Raw genomic sequence first — 18,691 nt, forward strand, 5'->3', positions numbered from 1 at the left:
TACATGTCATCTCCGGTCGGCGCAGAGGATTTACGTCAAGCACACAACATGTCTTCATGGCGGCAAGGAAGAGTAGATTTTTAAGATGACGCAATGCGTTCGCTTGTGTGGAACCACTTTGGATTTAGCAAGAAAGGAGGTCATCTTGACAAGACAGTTGCAGTGTAGAGTGCAATGTAACGGGAATTGTTGACGCATCTCAACTGGCATCACACACAGCAAAAAAGCTAAATGAATCGGCAGTGCTGGATTTCCGTTCGTCAGACTAATCGTCACTAACTGCAACCATCAGTGACGGAACATCACTGGCGGATTGTCAGTCCGTCACTGATGGACCGTGAGTCTGTCACCAACGGACCCCATTTTGCTGACGTTTTTTCGGGGGGACTGACTGACGGACTGACTGACAGACTGACCTTCCGTCTTTACATTCCTGCGTCCTTTTTAAAAGAGTTCTCGTCCTCCGTCCGACCATGCACAAAATGTCCGTACGTCCGGGATGGGTATCCCGGCTGCGGGCGGAAGGTGATAAACAAAGCACGAAGGATGAAAAAAATGATACATCACATTACCTTATATTGATGCGTATCCTATCTGTCAAAAAAATGGTTACACCCCTATTGCACCGCATTCGTTGCTGCACTCACAGCTCTTGCCAATTCAAATGCGGGCATGAATAGGAAGGACATAAAAGTTGCTTGGCTGTGACAACCTTCCGCCTTATGTGATGTTCCTTTTTAGCCAAGACTATGTGAATCAGTGCAACGAAGGCCTCTGCATATCTGGCTTTGCAAGTTTTATTTTAAGGTATGTGGTCGTACAGCTTAGTTGGGTTTGTGGATCCACAGCTTAGCTTGCTCAACTGGAAGCACGTTTGCAGCCAAATCTCTCCAAAGGAGATTGAGAAAGCATTCATGTGGAGTCATAAAAGAACTACAGACTATTTTTGGTGAAGAAAGCTACAGGGGGAAAAAAATGTTGGGTCAGTCGTCATTCTGAGTTCAAACAGTACCTCCCACAAGCAGAGACAGTTGAGCTGTGTCAAAAAAAGTTACTTCTAAAACTTCCTTAAATATAAACTAGTGGTGCCTTGAGATGCAAGTGTAATTTGTTCCTTACTCAAGGTCGTTATTCAAAACACATGTATTTCAAATCATCTTTCCCTATTGAAATGAATGAAAATGCCATTGATACATTCCAGCCTCCCAAAAATGTGTTTTTAATGAGAAAAATAGTACTTTATTAATATTAAACTTTCAAAAAACATACAGTAATGACACATTTGACCCATTAAGCCCGGGAGCGCATAACCGCGTTTTTACCGCTAGAGCGCTGAGCTAGAGCACTAGGGAGCGCTGTTGCGTCTTTCTACCTTTCAAACCGCGAGAGCAGATACGTCAGTACGTAAGTAACGGCAGTGATATCTAGACGACGTGCACGACCAGTAGAACCAGTCGTATATAGACGACGTGCACGACCAGTGGAACCAGTCGTATATAGACGACGTGCACGACCAGTGGAACCAGTCGAAAGTGATATGATATGGTTTGTAGACAATTATGATATTGACGTCTTTGTAACAGAATAGAGGATGGTAATTACCACTCGATTTTTTTTTTAAATTAAAATAGTGCTTCTCTTGCACTGACACGTTATTTTTACATCTTCGATTGAAACAGTAAATAATAATAAATTCTTCCTGTGTGAAAGCCACATGTCTAAGCTCTTTAATTCTTTTGGAATTATGTTTCTGTCTGCTACAGGGGCTGAGATAGTAATAATTTTGTAAGTGTTGAATTTCTGGGAGAACTTCAGGCTTTCAAGGGTAATTCCAAAGGCGACCTTAGGTTTTGGGGAGCTGTTGAGAAAGGCGCATAAGGCCTTAATGGGTTAAATATACCCATCCATTCATTTTCCAAACTGCTTATCCAAATGAGGGTTGCAATTAAAAAGAAATTTAAATCAAACCATCTTTGTTATGCTTTCTTCTTTGATTGTGCTGCTCATTCTGGTGTGTGCACCTTGGACACCTGAGGGCAGTATTAGACAGACATCCTGATAACTTCTATTGGAGGCTCTGCTCCTCTCTCAGGTTCTCAGTGCGGCAGTAATATTATCTTAAAAAATGGATAATGAATTCAGAATCAAGTCTGAGAATTCACTTTACAGGGTCCTTAACTCATGGTTCAATGCGTTGTGGTCAATAAGTTGAGCCAAGTCAAGTCGGTACTAAATAGAAATAAAGATAACCTTTATTAGTCACGCAATTGGGAAATTTGTAATGTTGCGAATTAGACACTCTCACAAGCATACTCACTCACTCGCTCTCTTTCACATTGTTTTATTTACGTGTGGCAACAAACACAACATACTATTGTAAATACAGATTCACAGATCTGAACATTTCTAAAGATATTCTCAAACACACCCATAGGGAATGTGATGCATTTATAATGTCCAAGTTCAGTTTGTTTTTTGTTTTTTTTGCTGATGCATATGGCGAGTGTCAGCACATGTTTCTTGCGTATGAATTGTCATACTTGTGCATTCACTGAAGGGTGGCGAATCCGAGCAATGGCTCCAAGATGAATCCCCTGCCTTTATCATCTTTTGTTCAGTGACCCACACGTAATCATGTCTCTCACAGTCTCTCAGTAAGCGCACCATCACAGCGGAACAAGCTGCCCGAGGAGATCAGTGTCGCCATTCAATTTGCACTTGAACATTTGGGACATCATTTTTCATAGTGTGCTTTTTATTTAATCCTTTTATCACAGCTCTGTCCCTTTTTTTTCGGGTAAGCTACAGAAAAAGATGATGTCGTGTTGCAAGTTCTTGTAGAAGAAAGCTAGTATTCAAGTGATCTACAACAGTATATCGGTTGTGATAAGGAAACACCCTGTAACAATGTGTCAGGCAACATTGCTAACACCAGAATGTGTAGTATAATTGCGCTCTATTTTCCAAGAAAATGAATGCCACTACCTACGTTCCAGTGACGTAGCAAATAAATAACATACATAACAGCAAAAATTACACATTTAGCAAAAAAATGCAATAATTTGACTAGTGCTGTCAAATTTTTCGCGTTATCGGGTGGTTATTAAATTCTGTTATTGATCATGTCAAAATATTAAACGCATTTAACGCATACGCAGAATGACTGCACATGCATAATCCCACTCAGAAGTGCAGTGAGCAGCAGAGCGGACGCGTGTCGCCTGCGCGAGTATAAAGAAGTATTTTGAAAGAAGAGGGCAGCGAATGAGTATGAGTAGAGAAGAAGGCTGTCTTGTTTTGTTAAAGTCTAACACACAACGTGCTAAACATAACATAACACTCACCCGTTTTAAGCCAATCACATTCGTGTGCACTTCAGGGACCACTCGGAAAACATAAACTAAAGAATATTACAAGGGCCACATATAAATGTGTACATTACACGCACACACTTTGTTTGCACACATTTGAAATATTTCTGTCACTGTTCTGAGGCCCTTTTGCGTTTTTGTTTTTGTAGTGAATAAAAATACTGTCAACTACAGAAAGAATGTTAATAATTTTAATTCAAATCATTTAATTCAATCTCATGAGGATTTGTTGTTGTAATAAAAAATACATTACAGATGAACAGTATGTTGAATGTATATATTCGTCTTGTGTCTTTTATCTTTCCATTCTAACAACAATTTACAGAAAAATATGGCATATTTTGGGGATAGTTCGAATTGCGATTAATTACGATCAATTATTTTTTAAGATGTGATTAACTTGATAATCGTTTGACAGCCCTAATTTTGACATGATTTCAAAGTGGTCAGGAGCTTTTGGTTTAGGAAAACGCTTCTCAAATTGTCGTATGAGTACCACCTGTGGATTGTCACAAGTCTACTAGTGGTACTTGAAATAATTGCTGTGTTAAATGTTCATGTGCTTAATCTTACATAGGCTATTATAATCAAGTATAGTGCATTTGTTACAGTATGCCCAGTTCAGTTGTATTTAAATTTTATATGCAATACATTTGCATAATTGTAATCTTTTAGAACTGGAACTCAGTTAATTTCATTGACTAAAATTGTTCGTCATTTATTTCGTCGCTGATATTTTTATTCAAACGAAATCGAAACAACTAAAATAGGAGTCATTCATTGAGACTATAACGATCACTACATTAACTTGACAATCTCGTAAATGATTAAAAGAGGGAACGAAAAAAACACATTCACGAAATCCGATCAGAAGAAGGAAACATACCCGGGTAGGAGAAAAGAACCACTCATAATATGGAACAGACGGCACAAAGTGAGAAGAGAACCAATCAGAGGCCAACTTCAGCCGTCGCCCGAATGCAGTCGACAAATGAGACTGATACGATGATGAAGTCAGAGGTATAATAATAATGCTGGTAGAAAGCGACAAAAGTATATTTGGGCCCATTTCACTTTCAACGATGAAGAAAAAAGACGAAGTGTATAATGTGGAACGGTCATTCATGGGAAGAATATGCCAAATTCGAACTGAAGCAACAAACTGTGGAGAACTGAAAATAATTGTGTGCATATAACGCTGTAGTAAATAACAGCAGTTTAACACCATTAGCATTGGACCTGTTGACAATGCTAGCTTCCCAAGTCCTTTTTTTTCCTTTACATTTATTTAGTCGAAAACTAATTTTTAAGTTTTAAGATGGGACAATATTGTCATTTCAACATTTTCCATTGAAACAAAATGTAATAATTGTACAGTTGTGTTAAATGTGTGTCTTGTGTGTCAAACTATAGTTACAAATAGGTGTGTTGTGCGTGAAATGCACGCTGAAGGAAAACATCACTAAATAATTAATTTAGTCGACAAAAATTGCTCTTTACTTTCATTTACTAAAATTAGACCCAAACTAAAATACAATTAGATGACGAATTTATGACTAAAACTAATCAATTTTAGTCAAAAGACTAAAACTAAATTAAAATATCTTGTCAAAATGAACACTGCTGGAACTTTGATTTACTGCTGGCATTTTTTTTTCACATTTTATGTGCAATACATTTACATATATTTTTTACTTTATTTTGCTATCTATTTACGTGCTGCAGTTGGCTGGCAACCAGTTCAGGGTGTACCCCGCCTGCTGCCCAAAGACAGCTGGGATAGTCTCCATATGCACGCGGCCCTCGTGAGGATAAGCGGTTCAGTTAATGGATGGATGGATATTTAAGTGCTCAAAAACATTAAGTATACTTTTTAAGAATTAAACCCGTTGCTTCGTTTTTGATGGTTGTTCATGAACAGGGTTCTAATTGAACTTTATGGATCCTCTGCCAATGAGGCTGGCAACTCTCCAAAGTCATTCAGAATTTCCAATAGCCATTTTTTTCCAGTGAAAATAAGAGCTAATGAGTGCCATTTGATTATTTTATCAACATTGTTGGCACAAAAAATGCACAACAAAACAACACAAAAAAAATACACAGAAAGTGTAACAGTGAATTACATGATTCAGAGCTTGACCTAATTTCTTCAGAGACCTCAACTGAATCTGAGCTACCCTCAGTCCCTTTAGTTTGGTGTTTGGTGCGCACAAACTCAGGCCTGCGTGAGTGCAAACTGCAGCATGCCAGATGTCAATGGCTTTGCTTGGATCAAAGTCTTTGATGTCAGGTGAGCACAACTCGGTTTTAAGGAGGTCAGAGAGGGCCTTACCTTTCAGGCGTGAGCACTATTCACTCTTTACCTGCTTCATAACACTGAAACCTCTCTCGCAGGCAGCTGTAAATTACATTTTACGTTAGACTTGAGCGGCGCTGTTTTTATCTACCTCCCGCACACTATCTCTGCGTTTCTTACACTGGGTGCACTCTCGACTGCAGCGGGAAATACCGGCATTCGTGCAGTCAGCGGGCGTTAAACGTCATTACGTAGCATTACTGCACAGTATTTATTGGAAATGGAACAAAATACGGTGTAGAATATTCCAGATGGCCACCCCGCCCCTGCTGGTGAAGCACTTTCTCTGCCCATACTTTCCGTCTATTGGCATCCAGGGAAATCTGTGGAGCTTCACGCCTTTGTACGCCTTTGCCACCTAGCGTGTGATTCTCGACGGCCACACGTGGCCATTTTTCCAAAAATGATCAAAGATTCTCGACAACAAATTGATATTTGCAACAACGAGCAATACGCTGCAAGATGGCACCTGGAAAATCATGTGACCGCTTACAGCCAATCAGCATCCAGAGCAACGAAAAGTGGAGAGATCTAAAGTTGGCTAGACCGTTTTTATATACGGCCCTACAGCCGACTACTCGCTGTAGGTGACGTGAGCAGTGTTTTTGGAACCGTCTCAATTGTTCTTCTTGTTCTACTTTCTTTTGAAGGTTACTTTTCACTTGGCATTGCCGCCCTTGTTGCTCCATTTCGTTGCAACCCTGCCGCCGGTTTGAATCCAGCGGGGGTCGGACAAGCCGAAGCTAGCGACAAGAGGCTCACCCTGACTCATGCCCATTCAAGTCTCGCCGGGTGTGTGCCGATCACGTTTTTTCTTGCGTCATCGTATCATGCTGTTTATGCCGGCATTGTTGCGGTGATAAAAGCTTTTTGATCCGAAGTGTGTCAACAAAGAAAATATTTCATATTAAAAAAAAAAATCAAAAAAAAAATCAATAGATTCACCAGTCGCGCTTGGTGCAAGTGGATGAAAAATTTATTTCTGATATTTTCTGGGCAAAATGCAACCATTTAGGGGCAGTCTGGAGCCGTACACCCAAAGACAGGTAGAGAAACAGGAACATGACAAGACTATGTGATTGTGATTGTGATTGTGTTTACAGTCCATCACAAAACAACTCAAACCACATTAAGGTGGAATACAGTATTAGCCATTTCTTAATTTGTATTTTAGTCCGTCCTTACGTCCTTGTGACCTCGTAAAACATCATCAGTCACGGCCCAAGTACTGTTCCAATTGAAAGTATGATTAAGCCAAGAACGCACGGAATACCCGGATGTTGTTCTTGTCAGATATCTTAAACCAATGATGCATCGGTTTGATACTTGGGAAGGCTTGGCTCGGAAAATATCCCAGGATGTTGTGGGGGACGTTAACAAGAGCACAGGTGTTCGTGTACTTAGGAAGAACGTTGTAGCGTACATGTTCTTAGGAAGACTATGCTTGCAAGTTCACAAGACCCTATAATGCATTCTACACGGATGTTATTTCCAGAATTATGTTTGTGCTATTGCTGCAGATATGTATAACTTCCATTACGTTTATAGTTGATTGTGTCCCGATAGACAATTATATCAGGTGTGTGCATGTCGCAACAGGATGATAAGAATGAGATAAAGACAGATGGCAAACAATTTCGAGAGAAATTACAATGAGTTGGAAGAAGAAAATAAAAATCAATCTTTCAGTATGTGTGCTCCTCGCCAACGGACAAACTTTGGCCGTTAGAAAACTGCAGCTGGTTTACTTTCAAACTTGGCCTGTAACATGCAAACATGAGTGAGGTCATGCATGATGTGATCGCGACATCTATGATTCCAGCGCCATCATATTGGTCAAACGAGACTTCAGTCTTTTGTTCCTCTCTAAGCTTCGAACAACATGTGCGGCAAGAGGGAATAGACTCTCCACCTCTTGTTTACAAAGTGCCAAGTGAAGGGGGCTATGGTGTATTATTCTGATTAGAGATTTTGTCTGATTATTTATGAAGGTATCATTATTGTTGTTATTTTATGTTTCATGTATGTTTTATGTTTTGTGTACGTGTTGTTTGAATTTATTTGAATTTGAATTTATTTTTGCCTTTCTTTTCTTTGCTGTCTATAGCCAGTTCAGATTTGAAAAAGAGAATCTGTTCTCAATTGCCTTATCTGGATAAAGGTTAAAAAAAATTACTCTGAAGGGCAAGAAGGATGCCATTATATGATTTCTTGCAAATACAGGCTTAGCCTTGATGCTAATGACATGAGCAGTAAAATCTCTCAAATGTGTGCACCACTAGCATTAGGTTAGAGTGAAAGGAAAAAAAAAATCTTGCTATTCACAGTGCCTATCTGGCTGTAAGCCTCTCATTTGCCATTGAAAGTGTTAATATGCAGTTTGTTTTGAAGCCAAATTGAGAGTAGTGATCTCTATTGAGCAGCTTTTGTTTTTTTCTTTCTCCTCTTCTGACAGTGTTCGCCACTCTCCCAATCTGCCTGCAATTAATGAGAGCCGTAGCACGTCTGTGGAGAATTGATTTGAATTCCATTCTACTGCTTTGTCTCATTTATGCACGCATATAGCAAGGGCATTGTGTCTCGAGGACAAACTGGTGCAAGCACACACAAAGGAGGGCTGTGGGGGAGATGGTGTGAGAAGAGCTTGCTTTGGTTTCTGTGGATGCAAGCACAAGGTGTGTGAGAAAAAAATGTGACTGTGCAGAAAATCAATAGGATATTATTTTTATTTTGTTACAGAGTCGGTTTCTTTACTATGTGCTACGAACTAAATTCACCTGCACACACATAGTTGACAGTGAAATTGTTTGGCTGGAAAGTATGCCTATCTGAATCAGTTTGCCTCATATACTACATATCGAATTAACAATATGTTGTGTGTGAGTGTGGTGGGGTGTGGGGCAATAAAGTATAAATATTGTTTCCTCTGAGAGGTACAAACTGTAATGGCGTGAACAGATGCTACTGCATGATGTCCACATTTTATTTACACAAGCACCGCCACAGAATTGATTCAGTTGTGATTTTTTTTTTAGTATTTGAAATACATGTCAACATCAGAGTTTACAAACAATGGAGTGGGTCCAAGCCGGAAACGGAGGTTTGAATAGATTGTGATGTATGAGCATGCGCTAGTCTGCACAGCAGTCATGTAGACTCGTAAGCAAATGGTAAACAAAATAACCTCAAACTATTGTTGAACTGGTTTCAATTTGACTTGCAGATGATTTTTAAAGCCACATAAGAGTTCTGGACCATCGTCATGAAGGGCACGCATAATTCCATCTTTTACTCTGCTTGTCTTTTAAAATATGACTGTCAACTCTCTGTTAAGGCTAGTTCTGTTTTATAAAGTCTAAAATGGGGCAGTGAAGAAAGTACTGGTTGCTAGGTTTTGTTGCTTTTTCATGTGTTTCCCTCTCTGTTGACCTTTCATAGTGACATGCTAATTTGCTAAGGCATGGTTACGATAGATAGATAGATAGATAGATAGATAGATAGGATATTTTAAGAAAAAGGAGATGAGATCTTCATGAGTAATGACTATGATTATATCATTTGGGAGCTGCGACGGGTATGATTGATTTCTCTTTCTGCAGTGAAGGGCATTACCTGCCTGTACTAACATCTGTGTGTGCCTGTTGCTTGAAGCATTTTTTTTTCTCCATGTGCTAATACGAATGTAGGCTACTTGTAAAATGTGCTTGCTGTGGGAAATGGTTTGTTAAATGAGTGTCTCCCCTGTGTTAAATGCCAGCTCTTTAATAAGTCCGACCCAGAACGAATGCTTTCCTCTTTATTTCAGACGTTTTACTGCCACTAATTGGAAATCTGCAGTTTGGATGTGGATTAGGTTGTTGTTGTCCCAGGTGTTACGTTCAAGACCAGTCTCGCGCAATAGACGAAATCCGCAAAGTAGCAACCGCAGATAGTGCATAGAAATGGCCACGTATGCATGTGCGGTGCAGGAATGATTTTGTCCAATTGGGGTCACTATCTGCGAATTTTCCATAAATTCTTGGCACACTGTCGCAATTGGGGTCAAATCCAGATTAAAGTTGGTTTGGCATTAAAGCGTTTGACCCTGCAGGAAAACAAACAAACAAATGGACCAATCTCTGCCAATGCACATGCACTGCTAACAATTGGTTGTCCCGAAAGCTCTCTAATAATGAATACTACAGTATCTTCATATCATGAACAAATTTATTCCAGACTGCTGTAACCCTTTAACTCTTTGCTTTGAGGGGTATTATGTCAAACTCGAATCCCATCTCCTCTTGACAGGACGAGCCTTGCTGCGTTTGAACGGGGAGAAGCTCCAGAGGATGGGAATTGTCCAGGACACCCTAAGACAGGAAGTCCTTCAACAAGTCCTCCAGCTTCAAGTTAGAGAAGAGGTTCGCAACCTTCAGCTCCTCAGTCGGAGTAAGTAACAAAATAATCATGTTTGATGGGGTTGGGGGGGATTAACCAGAGAAGAAACTGTCAGATTTGATTTAGCTTTGGCTAAATTGACAGCCTGGGAGCAGGTGTGCCTGCTGTGACAGACATGGAAATGGACGTCGAAGAGGCAGCGTGGGCTTTCATTGATGGCGGCACTTGATTTGCTGCCCTGCCTCAGAGTCACAGCTTCAGTAAACTTTTTCACTGGTCACTTATCAATAAAACAACCCTGTTGTTCAAAGTTGTCTTGGATCCAGCAGAGGCTTGCTTGCAATACTGTGTTACCTATTGTTGGCCATTGTTTTCTGTTATTTCAGGGCTAATGGTCACATGGCAGCAGAATGCTTTGCACGTTGTGCTCTCACTAGTAAGACAATTCAGCTCACTCGTAGAATGACTGTGTCTTAATAGTAACATTTCACTCTCAATGTCAATACTTCTGGTAGGCATTCTAATTGTTACTAGATGAAACAAGACCAGTGTGGTGTAGGACTCAAGTGCTGCACATCAACCCACCAGAATTTTTGGAAATTACTTTAATGATGACTTAAATATAAACTGTGACAGGTCACTTCAATGTCAGGATACAGAGCAGTTAACTTCGTAGTTGAGATGGTGAGATTTTATGGATTAGGAATTTTTCTTGGGCCAAAATCATGTAATGCTCCGTAATCCACAAGCAGCGGGACGGGGAGCTCACACTTTGTTGTCTTTGTAGCAGAATCCTCAACAGCCATTGGGAAAGGCAAAGAGACATTTATATTAACATTAAAAACTAATAAATGCAGAATGAAACATAATGCTTTGATATACAGCAGCACACAAAATTTGCTTCAACTCTTGTCAGAAAACATGTACCGTGTTCTCAGATTCATGGTGATTTATTAAGTCGCATTTTTTGACAGCAGGATGCTAAGAAAATGAAGGCTATACGAATGAATTCAACTCGTATCTCAAGGCACCACTGTATTTTTTTCGCATTTTTTCCTAATGCTTCTGTTTTTTGTCCACAATAACTACTCATAGCAATAGACTTTGAGATAAGGACATACATAAAGATAATGTGCCATAAATTCAGTCCAACCGAAGCAAAGCTTTTTCCAATTATTCGGCTTCATAATTTTAACAAATACCGGTAAAACAAATCAGCAACACTTGACTAGGTATTTTGGATGAAGGAACAAGAAACACGGAGCAAAACGGTGTTCCTGAGACATTAACATTTTAAATAACTGGTTGTAATTTAGATCAAATTATAGATTCATGTGTTCACTTAAAACTGCTGCTGATACAAATCAGTTCCATTTACTGGTAATAATTGAAAATTAGACTTTGGGAAAAGTGCAATTAAAATTAAAACTGAACTACGGTTGGGCGCACTCATTTGCATGAAGTAGGCAGAGAGTAAACCAACAGACAGTTCAGAAAATTTTCATTAACTGATCTTCAAAGTGCATCAAATTGAGTAAAACTGAGTTTTAAAAAAAAGGGAGAGATTTTGAGTTCATATTGGACAACAGTGGAAACTTAAAACAAAACAAAAAAAGGCAGGTTGACTGAAGACTCTAAATTGCTGATATGTGTAAATGTGAGGGTGGCTGGTTGTTTGTCTACAAGTTTCCTGTGATTGGCTGGCGAACAGTCCAGGGTGTACCCCACCTCTTGCCCAGAGTTAATAAGCTCCCGCTCACCCATGTGCCTAATGAGAATAAGCAATATAGAAATTGAGTTATTATGACCAGTGCTTTAAGTGGAAAAAAAGAAGTACTCCCCTTATTTAACTGTTGCTAGAAAATTAGGCGGTGGGTAAAGGCAGATCATTAAGTTGTTTGATGCAATTATTATTGACATCGCTAACGACAAGTGAATCTGAACCGCTAACATTACTGTTAAAAACAAGATAAATATACATTTTGCCCATTAACCCATTTAGGACTGGCGTGCATAAACATGTTTCTTCCACTAGAGCTGGGAGCGCTGTTGCATCTTTGTACCTCTACAGCCGGGGGAGAGCGTCATCTTCTTTTTTTCCTTAACCAATTCTCGGTCTCTTAGCCCATGAAATTTTTCAGAACATGATATATGATTAAGATATATGTTTGTAGACACTGACGATATCGACGGCTTTGTAACAGAATAGAAGATGGCAATTACCACTCGATTAATAAAAAAAAAAAAAAAAAAAATGTAAAGCGTGCTTCTCTTCTACTGACATTTTATTTTAACATTTTTGTTTGAAACAGTAAATAAACTCAGGCCTGTGCAAAAGCCCCATGTCTAAGATCTCAAATTCTTTTGAGATTACCGTTTATATAAGCCGCACCCGCTCTATTTTTAAAAATATATATATAAAATCCACACCTTTATACAAGCCGCAACTATCTATGTTGAAAAATTTGATATTTACTGCATTTAAAATAATAAAAGTGCACAAAGTAGGACTGTGCATAGATATCAAAGCCTCACTTAGCTTTTATTTTGAAGTTGGCCCTCGGAAGCAATCGTGGCGGCCGACTTGACACCGCCATCAAGATGACTGACTGAGCTGCGTTATTCTTGTGTGCAAAAAAGCATGGTGACAAACTTGATTATTCAATTTGCCCACTAGTTGAAATATGACATTGTGATTAATATTGCGTTTGTGGAATATAAGTAAAGCAGCAAAATGCACCCACTTTTAGTGAAGAAGTGACAAAATAGCTGCCCCCGGGCTAGCTAAAAACTGGTGGATTTCTCATATTCCACAAACGCAATATTAATCAGAATGCCAAATAATGGAGTCATAGCTCCCATCGACTGGAAGACCGAGCCCAAGTTTTTACTTTACTGACTTTTTATTATAATTTTAAACAGCAAAATTGCCAAAACAACAACTCGTGCTGCCGTGCTCGAGGACGCAGGGGCGTCATTCGATGACGTCACACGCACTGTCCCAATTCTGCAATATTTGTACACTTGTAACCTGCATTCTGGAACACTACGTGTACTTCGACTACGTCTACACTTTAATGAGGACTGAAGGGTGCAAGTGTGGGTATTGGGATTGGGCCAATGAGTTAAAAAAACAAAAAGGAGACTCTCTCCGATCATCAATTTTAAAATAAATAAATAAAGTAGGTAGATCATGTACATTTCCAAGGCACACCTGAACGCCTGGATGTGTTCCACTCCAACGTGATGCAAATTTGTCTCCGACTGAGCCTGTGGGATAACGTTTGAATACGTCACACGACAGAACAGAAAAAAAGGAGACAAAGCTGTGATTGGGTTTGAGCTGTATGACAGAAAAATTGACGAGCCAAAATTGATAGATCAGAGGATAATGAAGCAGTGCACAGAGAGAAAACTTTGTTTGACAGTGCATTTATTCACTGGCTGCATTTCTATGCCTTCCATGAAGTTGCTAATCAGCCTGTGACAGGCACACTTGATAGAAGCACCATAATAACGTTTCACAGTCGATTTTGAGTCCTATGCTAATTGAGGCAGCAAACTGGAGTTTAAGATGTTACTCACCACACAACATCTAGAGTTAAGCTAAGAAAATGGATTTTTCTGTATGTGAGATGTGTTTTCATCATGGACTCTGTATAATCGGCGTCAAATGGTTGCTGAAGTTGGAGCAAACGTTGTAAGAGAATGATGTGTCTAGTCTGAACTCATCTTGTGCTTGGTTTTCACATGAAACGGCTGGCAGAGAAGATGAGAAAATCCATAAAACATTAATATGAAGGTGGCATGGAAAATGACAAACCTTTGATTTTTCAGTGAGTACAAGGGCGTATAAAAATGTTAAGTCTGCAGAAGCTAAACGATCAGGGGGGGGAAATATCGCTGTCAAAGCACACTTTTTTTTTTCTCAACAAAACTTTGAGCAAACTTTCAGGTCACGGTTAAGTAAGCCATATACTGCACTGGCAAGCTGAAAATTCATGTGTGTTGAAAATTTAAATCAGAGCATCAAAGTAGAATGCAAATGCATGTAAGCGACCATACATAAACTTGTTCAACCTTCACTGCAGTACATTCACCCCTTTCATGTTTTGCACCGCTTATTTTCAGCATGGTCTCACGCGTATATTTTTAGACTTGACTTTCCACGGTCCATGTACTGGATTTTCAGCTTGGTGGATCGTGTCCGTCTGTGCGGTGAAAGGTAAAGGGGAGTCTTCCAGAGCCCAAAGCCTCTTAATGTAGCTCTCCCAGTGTAGCATGAGCTTTGCAGGGGTCGCTGTAACATCTGGAGAGTTTTGGGAGTGTTGGGCGGATGGGGAGGAAGGTTTGGGGCTGTCTTCAGAATGAAGATCAGCTGGGGGTGTAAAGCCTCATGCTCCTCCTCCTCCTTCTCATCTTGTGCTTGTTGGTTTATCATTATAATAAATTGTCAGTTCCTCCTTCCTTCTCAACACATAAAATTTTCATCAAAGTCTGTCTTTGTATGCAGCCATCTGCCATGCCGCAGCGTCTCACTGGTAATTAGCTAAAGCCAGATGACTGTTATACCCCCCCCCCATGCCGCCTTTGACCCCTTGTATTACAATAACACAAAGAAGATGCTGCCTACCCCTGCAGTTAGTTTGCTTTGGCTTGCCTCCCAGTTGAACTTATGAGCTGCATTTGTGACGCATAAGAAAAAAAAGGCTTCATGTATCATCTCCTCTCCTCAAATTTGGGTTCCTGCACAACGCCCTCTTTTTCCACTTCCTCCTGTGCCACCTATGCTACGAGGACTCCTTTGGGAGCTCATTTAAAATATTATCCATCAGAGAAATGTTTTTGCACATGCCTGCAGTCATATCTCCAGCCACTTCATTCTTCTGTCTATGTGTGCCGTGACTCAGGTTCACTCAAGTGCCACGCTCGCATCTGTCTGCACCCGGGAAACAGGTGGCGCGTCTTTGTCGGCTATCATGAGAGAGGGGCTCACAGCTGAAAATGCAGACAGTTTAGGCAAGGGAAGTGAGACCGCCTAATGATGCTTGATGTCGGGAGTTGGCTGATCATCAAACTGGCTGTTTTCATCTGTAGTTTTGTGAGAGGAAGATAATGCCATTGTGGAGGGAAGTTTGTTGTGGCGTGCTGTCACACAACCTAGTTTTGTGTAGTAGTAAGCAACGAACCACCGATGCAAAGGCTTGGTGTGATAAAAAATACAATAATATTAGTTGTTTCTAGGGATGTAATGATTCACTCAAGCCCCGATTCCATTCGATTTTCAGTCCCGATTTTTCATTCAATTCAATTCAATTCTTTAAATCACTACCATGCTTGTCTCTGTGCGCTAGTGTTGTGCTGCAGCCATCCACAAACGCAATACGCAATGATGTTTGGTGCAAGCGTGTCAAGTAGGGCTGCCACAAACTATTATTTTGCTAGTCGACTAATCACCAACAGTAGTCACGATTAGTCGACTAATCAGATAATATGTATATCGCGGCATAATAGCATCGGGCTCTTATATGACCATCTGTAGCTTACAGCAAGAATTCTTTAAGGTATGTACAAAAGAATACTAGACAATTAAGATGAAAGTACATTCAACTTGTATTAAACTTTGCAGCTTGTACCAACATTCCTTTTTTTTTTTTTTTTTTTTTTTGCTGTAGATGTTTAGTGCATTTTAAAATGGACCTGTCCTTCCCTCTCTCCCCTTCCCACAGCCTCCTTTGGAAACTTCTCTTAACTCCTCGTGTGGTCCATTTGGCAGCCCTTACCTCCAGGAGACATGGAGATGCTTGTGTCTTCACATTTGCGATGGAGAATCAAGCCTAGGAAAAGCCTGTTGACGACACGCCAACTAGTCTGCTGGATTGTCATTCGACGCTGGTTTAGCAGACCTCCAGACGTGAGACAAAGCCTCGTTCAAGCCTGGGATAGCAACTGTAGCATAGCGATAACAAGGTGATCATCTAGGTCTGAAACTGGTTTAGGTCCGAGTAGCAAATCCATCCTTGTTAGGCTGACACATTGAGTTTGGGCTCGTGACTATCACTTTATAAGGCACGCCAGTTCAAAATGAGATCCAGTACAAGTGTTGGATCAAAACGTCTGCTTTTACAAAGTTAATAATAATACTAATTTGACAGTGTCAATTAGAACTGAGCATTATTTTGAACGCAGACATCTTGTTAATAGTAATGGTGGTGTGGTGAAGATTGTAGTTGGTGAGTTCCACTTTTTTTACATGAATTTTAACTTTTGAAGCCAAGGATGCTGAGAAAATGGTTTAAATTATGTGTGTACTATCACTTGTGCACAAACAACAGCGCATTGTCCTCTCAAGATTTGAGATCGCTGGAGGATGACTAACAGCAGATATTATCATCCGACGTTTTATATTGTGATTGAATTAGACTAGATTTACTATGTAGCTAGACACTATATACAGTACATTTGAGGATTGTAAAATAACAAGCAATGTAAGCAAGTGTTTTCTCACAGAAGCTCGGCTTTGTTTCCATGGTACAAATCCCAAGGACATGCAAGTGTAACGTGATGATCTCGTCTACGCTTGATCAAGCAATAATTTAAATGTAATTACACAATGAGGACTGGCTGTTTGGGCTAAGTAAGACATTTTGAAATGCGCTGTCGGTCGCGTGCTGGGAAGAATGTCGTTTATGCTTTGCCTGTTACAGAGGCAGCATTTAACTGTCTAGCGGTGTTGCTCCTGAGCATTACTGTAAGTCATCTCCCTAACAGACAAAAGAAATTGACAAATCCCAATGGTATTTTAAACATATCTATCCCCATGTGACACTGTGATTTTAAAAGCTTCAAAATGGTATAATACTGTGACAGCTACCCAGATACAAGATCCCCAAGTTGACTCAAGTGAGCGCGTTTGACGTCAGTGTTCGACAGACGCAGACGTCTATGTAAGCTGATGAGGATGCTACATTTGCATACATCAAGAGACAAACTTCCAACAAATAACACCACAGACAACTTCCCTCCATCTGGCCCTTCAGAGCCAGATGCACCAAACTGCAAGAGACTGAATGTTAAAAGGGTGATTACCTACTGTTGTACTGTTCAAGTACCTGATGATTGGTGTGTGCTAAGGTATAGGAAAGATGTAAGGAAAATAAAAGATGACTCTTTTATATATATACTGTAATAAACTACTTAAGTTAAAGAACTCTCTCCAACAAATGCTGTTTCTGACTTCACTGTTATTTGAATCATTATATAACATTTTAGCACATTGATTCATTTCAAAGAAATATCATGATCAATCATCAATGATGAAAATTCAGTTGGACTAGCAAGGCCTTCTCTGCTGGTCTAAACACTGTCAGAAGCACCAACCTTCATTTACAACCGACACAAAATTGTATTCATTTGTTTCCATCGGTTTATTATCTTCATTTATCTTCATCTTACAGTACTGTATATGTTAGATTTTTATTTTTTATTTTTTTCAAATTTAGGCTTCTATGTGTTGCTATGTCATCTGCCGTACGCCTTCACAATCATGAGCGATGGCCCCATGGCATACAAAGTAGATAGTATTACCGACGGCCACGGCTGTTGGTTTCAACCAATCGGATTTCAGTTTCACCGCTCATGGCCTTCACGAAGACGTGAAGGGGCGGCATTTTTCCATCCTCTCATAGGTAGATCAGAGCTATTTAGTCTTGCAATTTGCGCAATGGGTGATGGAGGACGGAGAATATCAAACAGTATTAAAAGTCCATTTTCAAAAGGCAGGCTTTCCAAGAAAAACTGGAAATTGACAGGAAAGTCTGACCAACTCATTTACTGGCTTGCTTGTTTAAGCCCGGAAAAGGACGGCTACTACCACAGTATGAGCGTGACAAAGAAAAGGAGGATGAATTTTAAGATTGATAAATCATCAGAGGTATTTTATTGAAACATTTTATGTTCTTGTCATGTTATTAGATAAATATTGATGTTCAGAATTAACCAATTACATTAAATCTCATCTTAGAGCTGTGAAGTTTTCTTCCAGAATTTGCTGGAATGGAATCCATTCAGGCGGCACGGTGGTCGACTGGTTAGCACGTCCGCCTCACAGTTCAGAGCTCGTGGGTTCGATCCCGGCTCCGGCCTCCCTGTGTGGAGCTTGCATGTTCTCCCCGTGCCTGCGTGGGGTTTCTCCGGGTACTCCGGTTTCCTCCCACATTCCAAAAAAACATGCATGGTAAGTTGATTGGATACTCTAAATTGCCCCTAGGTGTGATTGCGAGTGCGGATGTTTGTCTCTGTGTGCCCTGCGATTGGCTGGCAACCAGTTCAGGGTGTCCCCCGCCTACTGCCCAAAGACAGCTGGAATAGGCTCCAGCACGCCCCGCGACCCTTGTGAGGATAAGCGGTACAGATAATGGATGGATGGATGGAATCCATTCATCCCTCCACAAAAGCAATTTTTCCTGTCCCACTGGCTGCAACACAACCCCAAAGCATGATGATCCATCCCCATATTCAACAGCTGACCCCCCTTTTTCTCCAAACATACCTTTGCTTATTGTGGCTTATTGATATTGTATTTTAT

The 18,691-nt window shown here is 40.2% G+C and overlaps 1 protein-coding gene across 1 annotated transcript in view; it reads left to right on the forward strand.

Moving 5' to 3' along the window:
- The window catches only part of samd10b (sterile alpha motif domain containing 10b), a 56,130-nt gene extending 38,802 nt beyond the window's left edge, over positions 1-17,328 (forward strand). Inside the window, exons 4-5 of the mRNA XM_086030888.1 lie at positions 10,015-10,155; positions 15,834-17,328. Coding sequence (XP_085887014.1) covers positions 10,015-10,155; positions 15,834-15,856 — 164 coding nt within the window. The 3' untranslated portion in view covers positions 15,857-17,328. The remainder of the gene's footprint in view (positions 1-10,014; positions 10,156-15,833) is intronic.
- The last annotated feature ends 1,363 nt before the right edge of the window (positions 17,329-18,691 follow it).

This window comes from Filicampus tigris, chromosome 1, assembly GCF_054856515.1.
Source record: "Filicampus tigris isolate MCC_2025a chromosome 1, RoL_Ftig_1.0, whole genome shotgun sequence".
Taxonomy (NCBI): Eukaryota; Metazoa; Chordata; class Actinopteri; order Syngnathiformes; family Syngnathidae; genus Filicampus; species Filicampus tigris.